Source organism: Ambystoma mexicanum, chromosome 4q, assembly GCF_040938575.1.
Source record: "Ambystoma mexicanum isolate Mex_15411 chromosome 4q, UKY_AmexF1_1, whole genome shotgun sequence".
In the NCBI taxonomy this organism is placed as follows: Eukaryota; Metazoa; Chordata; class Amphibia; order Caudata; family Ambystomatidae; genus Ambystoma; species Ambystoma mexicanum.
Genome location: NC_090928.1, coordinates 1,005,131,752 through 1,005,147,265, shown reverse-complemented (window position 1 = coordinate 1,005,147,265; position 15,514 = coordinate 1,005,131,752). Strand labels below are relative to the sequence as shown.

The 15,514-nt window shown below is 43.8% G+C and overlaps 1 protein-coding gene across 3 annotated transcripts in view; it reads right to left on the bottom strand.

The window, feature by feature from the left end:
• The window catches only part of KCTD3 (potassium channel tetramerization domain containing 3), a 529,442-nt gene that overhangs the window by 369,422 nt on the left and 144,506 nt on the right, over positions 1-15,514 (bottom strand). For 2 of the 3 annotated variants that reach the window (XM_069608570.1, XM_069608569.1), the window contains exon 6: positions 8,995-9,075. In XM_069608570.1, the coding sequence (XP_069464671.1) occupies positions 8,995-9,075 (81 nt within the window). Of the gene's footprint in view, positions 1-8,994; positions 9,076-15,514 lie in introns of those variants that run through there. The other variant, XM_069608571.1, reaches the window with a different exon arrangement.

Genomic DNA, 15,514 nt, shown 5'->3' with positions numbered 1-15,514 from the left:
TTCCCATTTGAGCCCCAACATCTGTGTTGTTATGTTGTCTTTCCATTGTGGGTTGCCCAGAATATAGGTTTTCTCAAATCGATAGATGAAACAATTTGCATAAGACGGTGCTATGGTGGCCGCCATGGCTGTCCTGGATGTTTGTAGGTAATACTCCTTCTCGTATTAGAGTTAATGGAGATGAACGTCAGTAAAGACATGATGAACTCCTTCGCTGCCCCAATTTCTCCTTCCTGGAGTAAGAGCCTCTCAACGGCCTCCTGGCCTAGGTCATGCGGGATACTAGTGCAAAGGCCGTTGACATCTATGGTGAACAGAAGGTCTTCTTTTTTTAGGGTAATATTCTCCAGAATGTTCAAAAAATGTGTCCTATCTTTCACGTATCTACCAGTTTTCTGTATTAGTGGCTGAAGGAAGTAATCAATATATGTGCCTAGTGGTTGTAAAACTCCTCCTGTCGCCGCAACTATGGGTCTGCCTGGTGGATCTGTCAAACTCTTGTGAATCTTGGGTAGAAGGTAAAAATGTTGAGTTTGAGGGTGCTTATTCTGTAGAAATTATTTAGCTGTCTGCAAGATAAAACCCATTTCCTCTGCTTTTTGCAATAATTCTTTCAAATCCCTCTGGATATCGCTAGTTGGGTCATGATCAATTTTAGCATAGACTGTGGTGTCGCTTAGTGGTCTTCTACATTCCTTTCTGTAATCCTCAGTATTGAGAAGTAAAAGGGCTTCTCCTTTATCGGCTGGTCTTATAGTTATGCTCTCGTCTGTGTAGAGTCCTTGAATAATAGACATTTCTCCTCTGTTTAGGTTCTTATGTCTGGGTTTACCAAAGTGGACTTTAAGATCGAATAGCACAATTCTCTCAAAAATCTCGATGGACGGTACGCTGTTAGGTGCAACTTAAGTACTTTTGGGCTCAAATTCCACAAATTCTGTTGGTACACGATCCCTGTTCTCTTGCAGGGTAGTTCAGCGAAGAATACCTTTAGTTTCAGTTTACAAACCAACTTATGTAGTTCCACTTTGGTATTAAACATGTGTGTACTATAGGTATGCACAAATGTCAAGCCCTTTTCTAATGTGTAATTTTCCTGCTTGGTAAACTACTAGGTTCGTTGTGCTTGAAACCTTATCATTCCCTGCCTATTTCCGCTTCCCCCTCCTTTTATCTTCACTTTTGGTTGTCTTCTAAAAATGTTCTTGATCCGCCTGCTGTGTTGGTGTCTGGCTGGCCAGTTCCTATGCTTGTGGTGTCAGACCCTCAGGTTGATTTTTGAGGATTGGTATTACCTCTGGTTGAGTCGGTATCAGAACTGCTGTTATCCGAAGTTGGATTGTTGATTCTGGAGGGCTGAAATTGGTACGTGTCCACCCATGTGTCGACTTCGTCGTTCAGGTGGTCATACATGTTTCGACAAAAGTTCCTGATTTTTTTCGCCTCTAGGTCTGTTTTATAACCTTCTAAGTGAGCGCTGATGTCCACCAAAATGTCTGCAAATGTCTCTGCGTCTGTCAATCCAGTGATCTCTAGGGGGGGGGGGGCTCGCCAACAGGGAAGCAGAGGAACACTCTGCAAGAAGGATGTGCCACAGAGATGCCAGGAGCCAATGGAAGTTTCATGGGCGTTCAGTAACCAGAGAAAGCAGCGTTTCACCAACCAAGACCTTAAGCAAGACAGGCATGCTGAAATGAAGCCGCAAGAGAAACCGGAACGACATGGCATTTCACCTCATCTACCGAGCACGTGGCCCCAATTATCATTTGGAGAGAACCTCACTCAGCTCCTATCAGCCAACCTTAAACTTTCAACTCAGCTCATCATCCGAGGCGACTTCAATCTAGGATACAACGACCCTGCAGACTCAGAGGCAGCAGCCCTCGCTAAAGCCATGACTGCCTTCGGCTGCATCCTACAAATCCCTGACCCAACTCATGTACTTGGCCGTACGCTCGATTGGATCCTAGATCACAACTATAACATCTTGATTACGCAACACGCCTCGCCCGTGGATTGACCACCACTGTATTAGCTTCACTATCTCCATCCCCATCTATCACTCAGAAGGGACCATGCTTATGCCCCCTGCCATAACGTGCAGCTGGCTCAACTTGTCTAAATAGCGCCTACTTCCCTAGCTCAACCACCACACACCAACCAACCTAGACATCAATGCACCATGCTAGCCAAGGCCATTGAGAACCTCGCCCCACTCAAGCCTCGGAAACCCCAAAACCCTAGGCACAGAAATACCTGGTTTACTGCTTAACTCGAAACTTTACGTGCTAAAAAACAAGCAGCAGAAGCTGCCTGTCAGAAATCCACGACACATGATGAATACAAAAAATCCATTCACATGACTAAAGCAACAGTCTACAACAAAAGAATCACAGAGGCAGCATCCAACTCCCGAGAATTGTTCTAAATCCTTCGTAAACTCGAATCCCCCACACCCCCATCATCCCACCTTTGGACGTCATTAAAGACACCACCTGGTGCAACAAAATTCAAGAAGCCTTGATCAACAAAGTCACACAGCTACAGGACAAAATCAAATCTAAAGTTGGTAATCTCCCGACAAATGGATCAGAACATTCCCAGACTAAAGTGAACCCCCCCAACCCAATCCTTTAAATTTAAACCCACTTCAGAGTCGGACTTAGCTACCATCATCAAACGCCTCAAACCACCCCGCTGCAGGGTGACATCTGCCCAACTGCACTGGTAAAGGAATGTGCCCACCCTCTGAGCCCACTCATTAGTGCCATTGTCAATTCCTCATCCAATTCCTGCATCATCCCAATTTGCCTTAAAGAATTGTGAATCACCCCCCCCCCCCAAAAAACCTTCTCTGGACCCATCACTCCACACTAAATACAGACCCATGACCACAGAGCCTTTCCTCCTGAAAATCATCAATAGAGTGGGTTTCTAGGAAGGCCTGAATTTGAATATAGGCCACTCTATAACCCACTACATCCTCAGCCCCCACTAGTCGGGCTTCGCCCCGACATGGGATAGAAACCTGCGCCCCCTTGACTTAAAGAATCAATTGGATGAAGCCAATGACACAGGAAAGCTATCTTTCCTTCTTCTTCTGGACCTAGCAGCGGCCTTCGACTTAGTCCACCACAAAACCCTCTGTAACCACCCCACCAAGATCGCAAGCTTTTCCCTTGAAGCAACCAACTGGATTGCATCCTTCCTCGACAACAGAACCTCTAGAGTCTTTGCTGATGAAGAAGCGGCCAGCCCGACCACCACATCCTGTGGTGTACCTTAAGGATCCTGTGTTTCCCCCACCTTGTACACTTTTTACACTAAACCTCTCTTCGATCACCTCGACTCTCTGGGCATCTCCTACACAAACTATGCAGACGACACCCAGATTCCATTTCCACTACTCCGCAAAAGTAAATATGATCTATGAACTGATCCAACAGTGGATGGCCCAACATAGTCCCTGTCTAAATGACGAGAAGACGGAACTCCTCATAATCGGGACACCATCCCGACTGGCACAGCTTGACCCAGTTTGCGGGTTCTTCATCATCGATGGGCACAAAATCCCAGATTCTCCAGCCATAAAAACCCTGGGTGTCTATCTTGATGCCTCACTTAACATGTCACGGCAAATCAGCCACATCACTTCATCCACAGCATATGCCACCAAACTGAGACGAGCTAGCAAACCTTTCCTATCTACAAACAATCGCCTCATCATTGCCCTAGCACTTGTAGGTTCAAAATTGGACTACTGCAATGCCTTGCTATGTAGCACATCTGAAGAAAAAAGAAACAGGCTCCAGGTCATACAAAACAATGCCCTCTGAGCAGCTCTGGACTTAAGCAAGTATGACTACATCTCTGAAGCTAGGAAATTGGTCCACTGGCTCCCAATCTTAGAAAGGATTACTTTCAAAATCCTCACTACTACCCACAAATGTCTGTCTAACACTGCCCCAGCTTTTCCTTACCTTACCTTACCTGGAAAATCGCTCCTCACACCTCTTCCATACTTCTGAGATCTGCCCAAACCCTACCCCTACACCTGCGCTCTGAACCATCCTACTAACGCATCCGAAAAAACTTCTAAAGTATCATCAGTTCATCTAACAAATATTCTACTGTACCTTATATGTCTGTAACCAGTGCCTAGATTCCCTTAGGCTTTGTGCACTGGACAAATAAATCAATGAATAAATTAAAGCAGTGCAGAGTGGAAAGCAGGTGGCAAAGCTTTGCCGCAGAAGCACATACGGGACCGAAGACACTACACAGAGCCGGCGAGTCAACTCAAGCAAATTGGGGACCCTGGGGCATGTCGGTGACCATGCCAAATACAAACTGCAAACATTAAAACCACAGAGACAGCAAAGAAAGATTTCAAGCCAAGGAACTCTTTGTGTAATCACCATTTAAAGACATGTTCCCTTTTCACCTTATAGTTTTGATTTGAAGTGTGGGGTTCAGGATAGCACGTTTGGACACAAGGACAGTTTTGATTTTGACATCCTGACATGGACAGATCCTTAGTTTTGGTTTTAGGTAGGGAAATTCCTCTTAGAGCAGGGCCAGATAGGTGTTTTCCCAATCTTCTGTGTGATAATAGAAGTTTTAACCAAATTTCATTATTTTGCGGAGGCAGGAAAACCTCTTGTGGTTTGGCCTCTGCCTTTGCCTCGTCCTCTTCTAAATTGTCTTGGAACCAAAGACTGAGTGGTAGACATTTGTCCTTGGTTACCGGACCATGAGGAGGAAACAGCATCCGAGGAGTAAGTTGTCTGCGCTGCAGACGTTGAGAAGCTTTGGCCACGAAAACCCAGTCGACTGTATTCCTCTTTGATGAAAAGGTCGATTTGAAATCTCAATATCTTGATGGTTTTATGGTCTTTCTTAGCAGTTTCCAGGGCCTGATTGACTGATTTACCAAATAGTACCTCGTTTTCTATTGACATATTTATTAATGTAGCTTGAAACTCTTCTATAAAGCCTGTGTTTCTGAGTCAAGCATGTCTTTGTATTATGGTTCCCTTAGCAATTATTCTACCAGCAGAATCTGCTGTGTCTAGTGTGTGTTTTAGAACTGCATTAGCGTTTGATTCCCTTCTCTCCTGGAATGTTCACTTTCTCCTTTCCTCCCAACTCTTGGTATGATTCGGACCTCGTCATCCTTAAACGCAAGTGTAGGGTGGCTGAGAGGAAGTGGAGGGCAGCAGGCGCACCACCTGACAAACTGCCCTGCTGCCTGCTCCAAAAGGCAATACAGACTCTGTCCTCGCTTTGAAGAGAACCCACACCCAAGCCTGCATCTCTGCGGCATCCAACAACTCGGCCGTACTCTTCAAAATCTACAAGGAGCTGGTCCATCCTGTTGCAGTCTCTACCTCTCCTGTTCCCTCCCAGGCCCTCTGCACGGCCTTGGCTTCTCATTTCATCACTAAAACTCAGGACATCCTAGCCACCCTCTCTTCCTCTGCCTACTTCTCCTCCTCCACTCCTGTCCCGTCTGCGGCCATCTCTCCTCCCACTTTCTCCTCCTTTCCCCCGTTCACCCCAAACAATGTTTCTAGACAAGTACGATCTATGAAGCCTTGTCAAAGCAGGTTCTCCCCTGCTCTTCCAGAACCATCAAGGACCACATTGACACCATTGCTCCAGCCTTGGCCGATTTCTGCAATCACTCCTACGCCACTGGAATCTTCCCCCTCCCCCTTAAGCACTCCCTTGTGCACTCCCTTCAAAAGAAGCCCTCTGCTTATCCTTCCTCTCCTGCCAACTATCGTCCAATCTCCATCACTCCTTTGCTGGGCAAACTCTTGGAAAAGCTGGCCATCTCCCAGCTTAATCTGCACACTGAATCTGTTAGTTGGCTCCACAACCACCAGTCTAGCTTCAGAGCTGCCAGAAGCATGGAAACTGCACTCCTGAACACCTGTGAAGACCTGCTCTCCAACCTTGACACTAACCTTCCTTCTGTCCTCATTCTCCTCGATCCTTCTGCTTTTGATATGGTCAACTATGCCATCCTGCTTAATCGCCTCCGTGATGACCTGGGTATCACTGATCAGGCTCTGGCCTGGCTGGCCGCCTTTCTCACTGACCGGCCCCCTCAGGTCCAACTTCACTCTCCCACTACTTGTGGTGTTAACCTTTCTGCTTTGCATTTCAACTACTAGCTGGCACCTCTTGCCCACCGCATCGCTACTTTCTGGTCCAACTTTCAGTATTATGCGGAAGACACCTAGCACTCTTTCAGTCTCCCCTCAGTCTTCCTCTGGAACTCTAACTTTCCCTGCAACTGAACCCTACCTCACCCGGTGTACAGCTGGCACCCAGACTACTAGGGTCCCTCTACTGCCTCCGAGTAAACTCATGCTATAGACAAGGGAAGGGCTGGATAAAAAAGGGCTCTGCCTTGAAAAGAACAACACGTGTGCAAAAGTTACTTACTTGTAAAAGAAGTTGGTTGGTAACTGTAACTCTGAGAGTAAACAGTTGCAAAGGTTCTTACATTGGGGGTGTGTTGCACTATTCTGAAAAGTATATATAAGGTTAATTTACTCACCTGTGGATTGGTTGTGCCTCTTCCCCAAAGCTAATACTGTTGGTTTCACTTTACTATTCCTGTTAGGATAAAATGTATGAGTGTCCCCAATTGGGTCTTGCTTCCCCTGACTTGCTGTTAGCCTGTCCAGAATGAGTCAGCCAAAGGTTATGGTTACCTTTAAATTGCTGATAGCCCCTTTAAAAAGCATATATTTTTTACGTGCCTTGTGTTAGCTGTGTGCCATCCTAAAGCAAGTTAAAGAGTTTTTGCGTATCTCAATCTGATCTTAAAAAGCAACTGCAATAGAACAGAACAACATTGGGTCTTACCTGCCTACAATAGCTTTGTGCCATTCCTGAAAAGTGTTCCTTTAGGCGTTGCTGACCTTGGATTATCTGGTGTATCCACAATTAGTGTAAAGAGTTCCTGCTTATCTTAGAATGTGTTCTACTTAGCTGAAAAGCAACTGTAATTGTATATTACACCAACACGGTCTTACTCACCTAGTATAACTGTTTGTTATCACAAATGTAGTAGAGGTATATACTGTTCCTTGAATCTGTGTTCCCCTATTCAGAAAAGTATATATGTGATGAACCATAGAACCTACTTGACTGTCAACTGTCAGAATGGAACAGAAGAAGAGGCCCTGAAAGGAACAACCAGTAGACACATACGTGGGAGGGAGGAGGGTTACTTGTGGGATATTTCTGGGTGTTGTGGTTACTGTTCTGTTATAAATTGCTAATAAAAAGTGTTTTTAAAAAAAAAGAAAAAAAAGTATATATGCAAGTTGGTTGACTATATGATTTCCTTGTTGGAGGTCACTGCATAAATGACAGGGTCAACTACCCTTGTATTAGTGAATGTAATCTGAAAGTAACTTATTGTTTTACTCCCCACGAATAGGTGTGCCCTGTGCTGAATGTGTATACAAAGGTCTGACTTACGTAGAAATACTGTTAGGTCTTCTAAACAAGTTATGTGCTTTGATGTGTGTATTTAAAGCATAGTGTGGTATTTTCATAATGGGTTTATCTGCTTTATGATTGTACTTACTTACCCAAGAATTGCTTGGTCTGCTTGGATATCAAATAAAACTTTTCTTTTTTTACAATACATAGTGTGTCAGTGTTTCTTTGGACCATATGTAGAATACAATGTCTTTGTACTGATTCTACAGCCCTCTCTCCCTCCTAAGAAAAGCCTGGTTGCTCTGTCTACACTACCATGAACTCAGGTGGTACAGCCTTATACCAAGAGTGGAGTCTTGTACTGTCTCAATTGAATTGTTTTACTAAGCCCTTAGTTGGACTTCAGAAAAACTGTCCTAACAGCTCATGCCTCGATAAGCAGTACTTCTCTAATGATCTCTAATGAGAGCGAAACATGTGTCAGAAGGTGCTTTTGCTGCTTATTCCAGGTTAGCTTGGATGGCATTTTAATCATGCAAAAGCTGTGACATTGTGTCTGGAATGGTGTCTTGTTCAGAGGAGAATTGCCTAGCATTTCGGTGCTGGACTGCCCCAGGGCAGGACAAAGACTGATATGTTTGGGATATTTCTTTTCTGTGAAAGATAGTGAGCTAAAGACTCTGGGTAAGTCTCTCGTAACCAGGACTAATGTCTGGCAGAGGGACTCCCAGAACCCCCCTTGTTAATTTGCATATTTAAGTAACTTTGGGTCTCACCCTAAATTACTAGGGGAATCCAGAGGTGGACCCCTTGCTCACTATTCTTAGAGAGGCACAGATCCACCCTACTGATGAGGTCCAACCAGACCGAAAGACGTGTCTGGGGTTTCTGTTGGTACTCTTGTTCAGAGGAGAATTGCCTAGCATTTCGGTGCTGGACTGCCCCAGGGTAGGACAAAGACTGATATGTTTGGGATATTTCTTCTCTGTGAAAGATAGTGAGCTAAAGACTCTGGGTAAGTCTCTCGTAACCAGGACTAATGTCTGGCAGAGGGACTCCCAGAACCCCCCCTTGTTAATTTGGAATGGTAAAGGCCTGTAATTTTATAATTGAGGATGGATGGTATTTTACTAATCCAGTGCTTAATGATAGTGGCCAAGTATCAGCATGGGCGGAAGAAAATAGGGTGTTGCTTGATTTCCTATACTGTTTTCACTCTGCTCATTTCCTCCTTTTGCTCCATGTTGGTTCAGCACTTGGGTTTTATTTTAGATTTCTCCTGCCTACTTGCAAAGGCATTGTAACCCCAAAAGAGTAAATACGAAAAATATATGCCAGCTATAAATTGATGCTGTTAGCACATAGAATGAAAACATCCAGAGTTAACATGAAGGCCTCTCAGACTTCTAGCAGAAGTTCACCCATGATCTCTAGCATGCCTGCCTGCTCAGCTCTCCACAGGTCATCATCGTTACATTTTTTATAAGTGAAGAATTGCAAAAGCATAAAGAAGGGAACTTCAGGTACCTGGAGGGGGTAAGTAGCCATGGAAAAGAACACTCCCACAAGATGAGCGCTCCAGTTCATCACATAACAAAAGTCTTCTCACTAAAGAAAAAAGAAGCAAAATTAGTGAAAAGATAACGCCTGAAAGCAAACTTCAATTGAGTTGTCAGCAAAAACAGACACTCACAAATTACACCTCACAATAAATCTGACTCAACTCATTATCTTTTCACAAAGTAGCAAACATTGTGTAAAATACAGCAGTCAGCATATTACAAAGTATTCATGAACATTTGAATAGTATCAGGCTATCTAACAACCTACGGTTCGGTGGTATTCTGTGGGATAAAATGACTTCAGGTCTGCACAGCACTGTAAAATGGCACATCTTGGAACATTAAGTCTCCATTAAAAGTCTGTCATCCTATCTAATGTTTTCGCTTTCTTGAGATCATGAATTAATCCATAAATAGTGATGTCTGGTGGACGAATGTCATTGTATTCAGTGTTTGAACTGTGAACACCTAAGGCAGGTCTGGTCAACGACCAATGCGCTTTAAGTCTGTAGTTTCATGTTGTTCAATCCACTTAAAGCCTCTTTACCCTCCTACACCCATAACTCCTATCAGAGGTCTCCGGGTCATGCCTCCCCTGGTTTTTGATGTCCAGTCAGTATAATCTCACCCCATAAAACTGTCGGGAGTTGTTTCAAACCCTACCGAGCTCTAGTGGCACAGAAGACTATCTTCTTTGATGAGTACAAAAAGAAAAGTCTAAACCTATAGTTATTCAAAGCATGTATCCACCATTTTAAGACCAGGCACAAAATAAAACAAGCATTGGCAATGCCAACAGTTTGGGCTTCTGTTTCGGGACGGATAAGCCACTTGCCAGCCATTGCCATAGTGGTATTAACTGGCCATTGATGGTAGCAGGTGTAAAATGGTGCGCGTACCTGGGCATCTAATAGCAGTGCCAGACAAATGCCTACTATTTCTACACAATCCAAAGCGGTTGGCTTTGCCAATGCTGTTTTTTTTACAGGAATTCAGTGGAGGATACACATAGTGAGCCGGGAGGATAGCACAGGGACATTGCATTGTCTTGGAAGCAAGACAACGCAGAGCAACACCGGTTTCCATACCGGGCCCATGCAGAGACAGGTTTCCAGTATCAAGCATGTTATCAAAGATTACTTGTGCGTTTAAATCGAGTGGCTGAAGGAAGACCTGGTTTAGATATTTTATTACACCTGTAGCGTGCTTATAGCTCCAATTAAGTCATTACCTCTGAGAATACTGCTTTCAAAAACACTGGCTGGCACTTTGAGTGCAAAGTTTGGTGGTAAGGCTTGTTTAAAGCGAGCTCAAAGAGTTCATAGGAGGCAGTGTTTTGGGCGGGGATGGGCAAGAACTGGTTGAGAACGGCCATAGGGATTAGCATGCCCATTGGCAGTCAATGGGTGGCAAAATAGCCAAACAACACTTTCAAGCTGTGTGTCCCTCCTCATATGCCATTTCTCCCTATCAGTACTCTAATGCAATAGTTCTGGCTTATATGAGGTGCAAGCCCCACCCAATAGCCCAAACTAATGACAGCCATATCTATTTCTGACAGATTAAGGTTCTTGTTCACTTTATGCTTACAGTAGATGCACGTGAGATGTCCAGCCAGACAAGGTTGAAGGATGTCAGCATACACCATTGGACATGGAAGAGCTGTAAGTACAAACTGACGAGAGTAAAGTGCCGTCATAAAGGGAAGACACGATGACGCACAGAAACTATTTATGAATACCTAAAGAATGAAGGTGTAATTCAAGTAACAAAGTAATCAAGTATAGAGAGATGAAGAAATCATTTATGCTGAGAATACGATTGGAAGCTCAACAAATATATATATGCAGAAACGCAAGGTAGATGAGTTGCACAGAAGCGTACTGCAGTAGTAACTATAACATAACAAGGAAAGAGGACATGATGAGAAGTTGGATGTCGGATTGTGTCAAAATTACCTCAGAGACAAACCAGGGCCGCAGATCTGAAAAGCTGCTAAAAACAGCTTCATGCAAGAAACAAAAAATATCTGTTTTGCTGAGACGAAGGATGACACAGCAAGACATCATTGAAATAAAGTACAAAGAGAGTTAAACAGGATAATCTATACACGAAGGGTACATTTCTCTTAGATTAAGCAGAAGCTAAAACATATGCAAGTGGCAAGTATTGGACAATCAAGGGTGAAGAAAGAACATGTAAAACAGAGCAACCAAATCTCTAGAGGCCAAGAGGAATAATAGCACCCAGCATAATTGAATCAAATAGCAGTAAATAACAGGTGGAAACTGACAAATGTGTGGTCTACTGACACGTGGTGCAAGTCTTGAAAAAGTCTATACATTAAGCCTCAGATGAAGATAGTGGTGTACACCGACTCCCTTAATAATCCCAGAGAAGGAAACAGTCAGCAAGGTCAACTACAAAGGAGAAGCCTTGGCTCATGATGAGAGATGGTAGGCGTATTGACCAATGTGGGCAGTGGTCTGCCGTTGTTCCGCGCACCTGGGTTTTGTACTGTTCACATGCTGGTAGCAAGCTGAATGTCCAAGGTTGTAGTGGCATGCTATACAGTGTTGCAAAAGCCAATCCACTGTTATTATTTTTTATAATCAGTATTATATGTGTTTGGAGGTAGTTCGAGAAGTGCCTACCAGATAAGGGGCAGCCAATAATGTACTAATAGGTATACATAATATAGATATATATGTTTCCCTAACCAATCCCTACCCTTGATAGGTTTTACTGTTTGCCAAGTAGGATGACATCCTAGCTGACGTACATCGAAGTATGAAGCCTTTGTGTAATCAAAACTTCGATGAGAGTGTGTTAGCTGTATTTCGTATGGTCACCTGATGTCACTACTTTATTAGAGATGGCAATAAGGTAGCACTTTGACATATTCTTTGAGTCTGTCCGGTTATTTGGGCCCACAGTCATTTATTATGTTAATTCCATTCTGCGCATGAGATACGCTCCAAGGTGCATCTGCCCATTTTGATAAGTGCATACTGGAACTACCCTGAGCACAGGGGGCGAGTCAGTTTGTAGGTCCTCTGTGTCAAGGGCATAAATATCAATTATCCATTCAGCAATTTCAAGCAGTAGGGCATACACGGTGTTAAACTCTGAGCCGCACCAAACCTCATGACGTATGCAAAGAGGTCAAAAGCGGATGCCTTTGCACTTTGTACAAGACCGATATTTATGTATGTGGTATTGCTTTGTGTCCCCATGTCCATGTCCCATTTCATCCTCTGATAAGTACTACTTACTGTGCACTCCCCCTCCTTTTGTGCCCACTTTGACCCCTAGGAGAGTGACATGACCAGATCGTCATAATTCTACACCATAATGGGCTCCTCTGTTTTTAGCCAAATTGGTAAAAATGTATTCTCCACAAAAACATAAATAAAGCATTCATTTTGTGACCTCTCTCTGTATCACCAACACAGATCCTTTAGTAAGACAGTTACTTCTAAGGTATCAAAACTACTTCGTGGTGGCAAAATACTTGGGATGACACTTTTAAAGTGCCCAAATCTAAGGACTTCAATTTCACAATTCAAGCTGTATGAGGCAGCAATTGATTCAAATGGACTGCTGCTTGGTTCAGTGCTGATGCTGCCAAAGTGGGTACTGCGATGAATCCAGTGGAATCATCACCGATTTCCCTGTTGTAGCCTCCTTTCCTAAATTCAAGGGATGGAAGTTCCTGCCTGATTTGAATCCTGGGTGCGTCTGTATAAAGAAAGATTTCATAGAGGAAGACAGTTACTGGGGGGAGGTGATGATTCAATCCAATAAGCAGAGCTATTCCCATCTTTCACTAGAGGGAGACTCTAAAATACCAATGTCCTTGAGAGCCTGTTGTCATCGAACAGTTCCACCCTGTAGTAAAAGTCAAACACCCTTTCCTAAAAATCACAGTAGTCAAAACCCCATTTACGACTTAAACAATCTCTCATATGTAGCATTTTATGGTTCTGGTGTTTCTTTATGTAAAGCCTTTGAACAACCACATCTAAGAAATCCATTTACATCTATGGACATCAACTCCCATAAATACTCCAGGACTAAAACGAGGAAGCAGAGGAAGGAGTTCATGCAGAACAACAAGGGAAGCCTGAAGTCTTATGTGCAGACTAGTTGTTGTGTTTCACCCAAAGTAAGCACAATATATAAAAATGCAGATGCAGTACAGAACGTTGCTGTTCGGCAGGAGAGAACAAGGAATCCCAAGCCGGGATTCCTGACCGCAAGGTGTCCGGACTGGTGTAGCAAGACGGAAATCATAGCATGCAGAAAGGCCAGCCGTGGGAAGGCTGGAGACCACACAGAGACTCCATGGAACACGACCACACCAACGGACAGTGTCTTCCGGTCCAGGGTAGCCAGCAGTTGCTCACAGAGCTGCTTTAGACGCTGGCAGAGCGCCTGTACGATTCTGAAGCGGAAGAAACATAGGTGGAGACGCAAAGAAAGTCTGGTGAGCCTGCTTAGAGCAGTTGCAGACTCCAGACCATTACCACATGCACGCCAGCAAACGTTTGAACTGTATGAAGTTGCAAGTGACAGAAAGATACCAAGCTTAGTTAATTGCAAAACTGGTTTCATGAGATGTAAATGTGGGGGACAGTTGAAACAAGTGCTACCATGAGCAAACATATTGTAGATCTTAAGAACATTCGCTACTTTGTACGGGAAAAATAACAGTTGGGAAGCAAAGCAAGTGAGATTGAAGTGGGAGAAAGGAAACCCCTTACCTCATGAACTTTTGCAGGCCAGCAAAGCCTTTGAGAGGGAAAGGGGGAGAAAGGAAACCCCTTAGCTCATGAACTCATGAACTTTTGCAGGCAAGCAAAACATTTGAGAGGGAAAGGGGGAAAAGGGAAACCCCTTACCTCAAACATTTGCTGGAAAGCAAAGGCTGTGAGAGGGAAAGGTGAGGACATAAACCGCTTACATCGTGAACGTTTGCAGAAGCCCTGATAGAAGAATACCAAGCAGTTGGGAAGCAAAGTCCGTGAGAGGGAAAGAAAACCCCTTACCTCACAAACTTTTGCAGAGGTCCTGGCAGGAGAGTATACCAGGTACCTGAAATTCTGTAAAGAGCTTGACATTGGATGGCAAAGATACCTGGCAGGGGAGTACACCAGGAGATCTGAAAACCACATAGGAGGATTCCTGGCAGGAGAGAATACCAGGCAACCCGTAATAGTAAAGAAAGACTGCTTACAATGTATTGTTTGAAGTTAAAACGAGACCATTATGGGATTTATTGTTGGAACAAGACCTGTGTGAATCCAGTGCCTGAGGGGAAAAAAACGGTAGATATAGAGATACTTTTTTACATGCCACCTAAAAATCTAGAGCAAGGGAACCACACTCTCTCTGGATCCAAGGATCCTACCTTGGAAACACCACACAAAGGAATTGCTGGACAAGAGGCTCCTTGTGCCATCCTATCTGAGTATCAAGGGAAGGGAACCATTCTCTGGGTTTCTCGTGGAACACTGTTGGAACTATGCTTTGGTTGTGAACACATTTAGTTGTGAACAAGTTTTACTATTTTTAAGTCAAAGACATGTATCTGCATTTTTTGTTGCTTTGCTTCTAGTGTTAGTGTCAGCTTAAAATGTTCTGGAACAAGGACTGTTTCAGTTACTAACTACATGACACAGACAGACCTTTAGTTTTAGTTTTCAGTTAGGGAGAATCCCCTGTAGAAAAGGTTTAGAGAGGTGTTTTTTCAACCCATTTCTGTTGAATAAAATGTCTGACTCGGAGAATAACAAACCTTTGTGTCCGCCTTTCATTTCTGACTCCTCGCAGTACCTATAAAAAGGCAATTGCCCTCCTTGCAGTTCTAGGGTTAATCAGTGTACATAACCTTTCAGGTTAAATAAGCCAATTCGGGTAGGTGTCATGGTGATTTCCTGTCCTGAGTGGATGTTAGGAAATAATTCAATTTTGGGGGTTTAATTAGCCCATTTTATGGAACCCCTAAACAAAATTCCATCCCTGGTGGGGATCAAGGGGCGGGGGGCATTGTTTTATGAGGATACCCATATTTCACAAACCGATGATGCTACAAATTAAGTTTCCGAACTGCTTCGAGCATCCCGTATTAGAGTCCCTTTCGACCTAGGCACAGTCGTCAATTCCCTAGCGAACCTCACATCCCAAATGTAACCGGACGTAAAAAATCTAATGGAGAAATCTACAGAATGGTTATGTGAGCGTGCCATTTTAACGCCATAGAACAGAATGACTGCTGTATTCAATAAAGATACAATTCATTATTTCCGGGGAGTCCAAATGGAGTACAAATCCGTAAACTCACTGGTTCAAAGTGATGACGCAGTCCACTATCCTGTTGCGTTCTTGAACACTTTAAATCCTCTTGGTCTTCCTGAACACAAACTTCTTCTCAAAGTGGGAGCACCTGTGACATTATTGCAGAACCTCAACCCACGTAAATT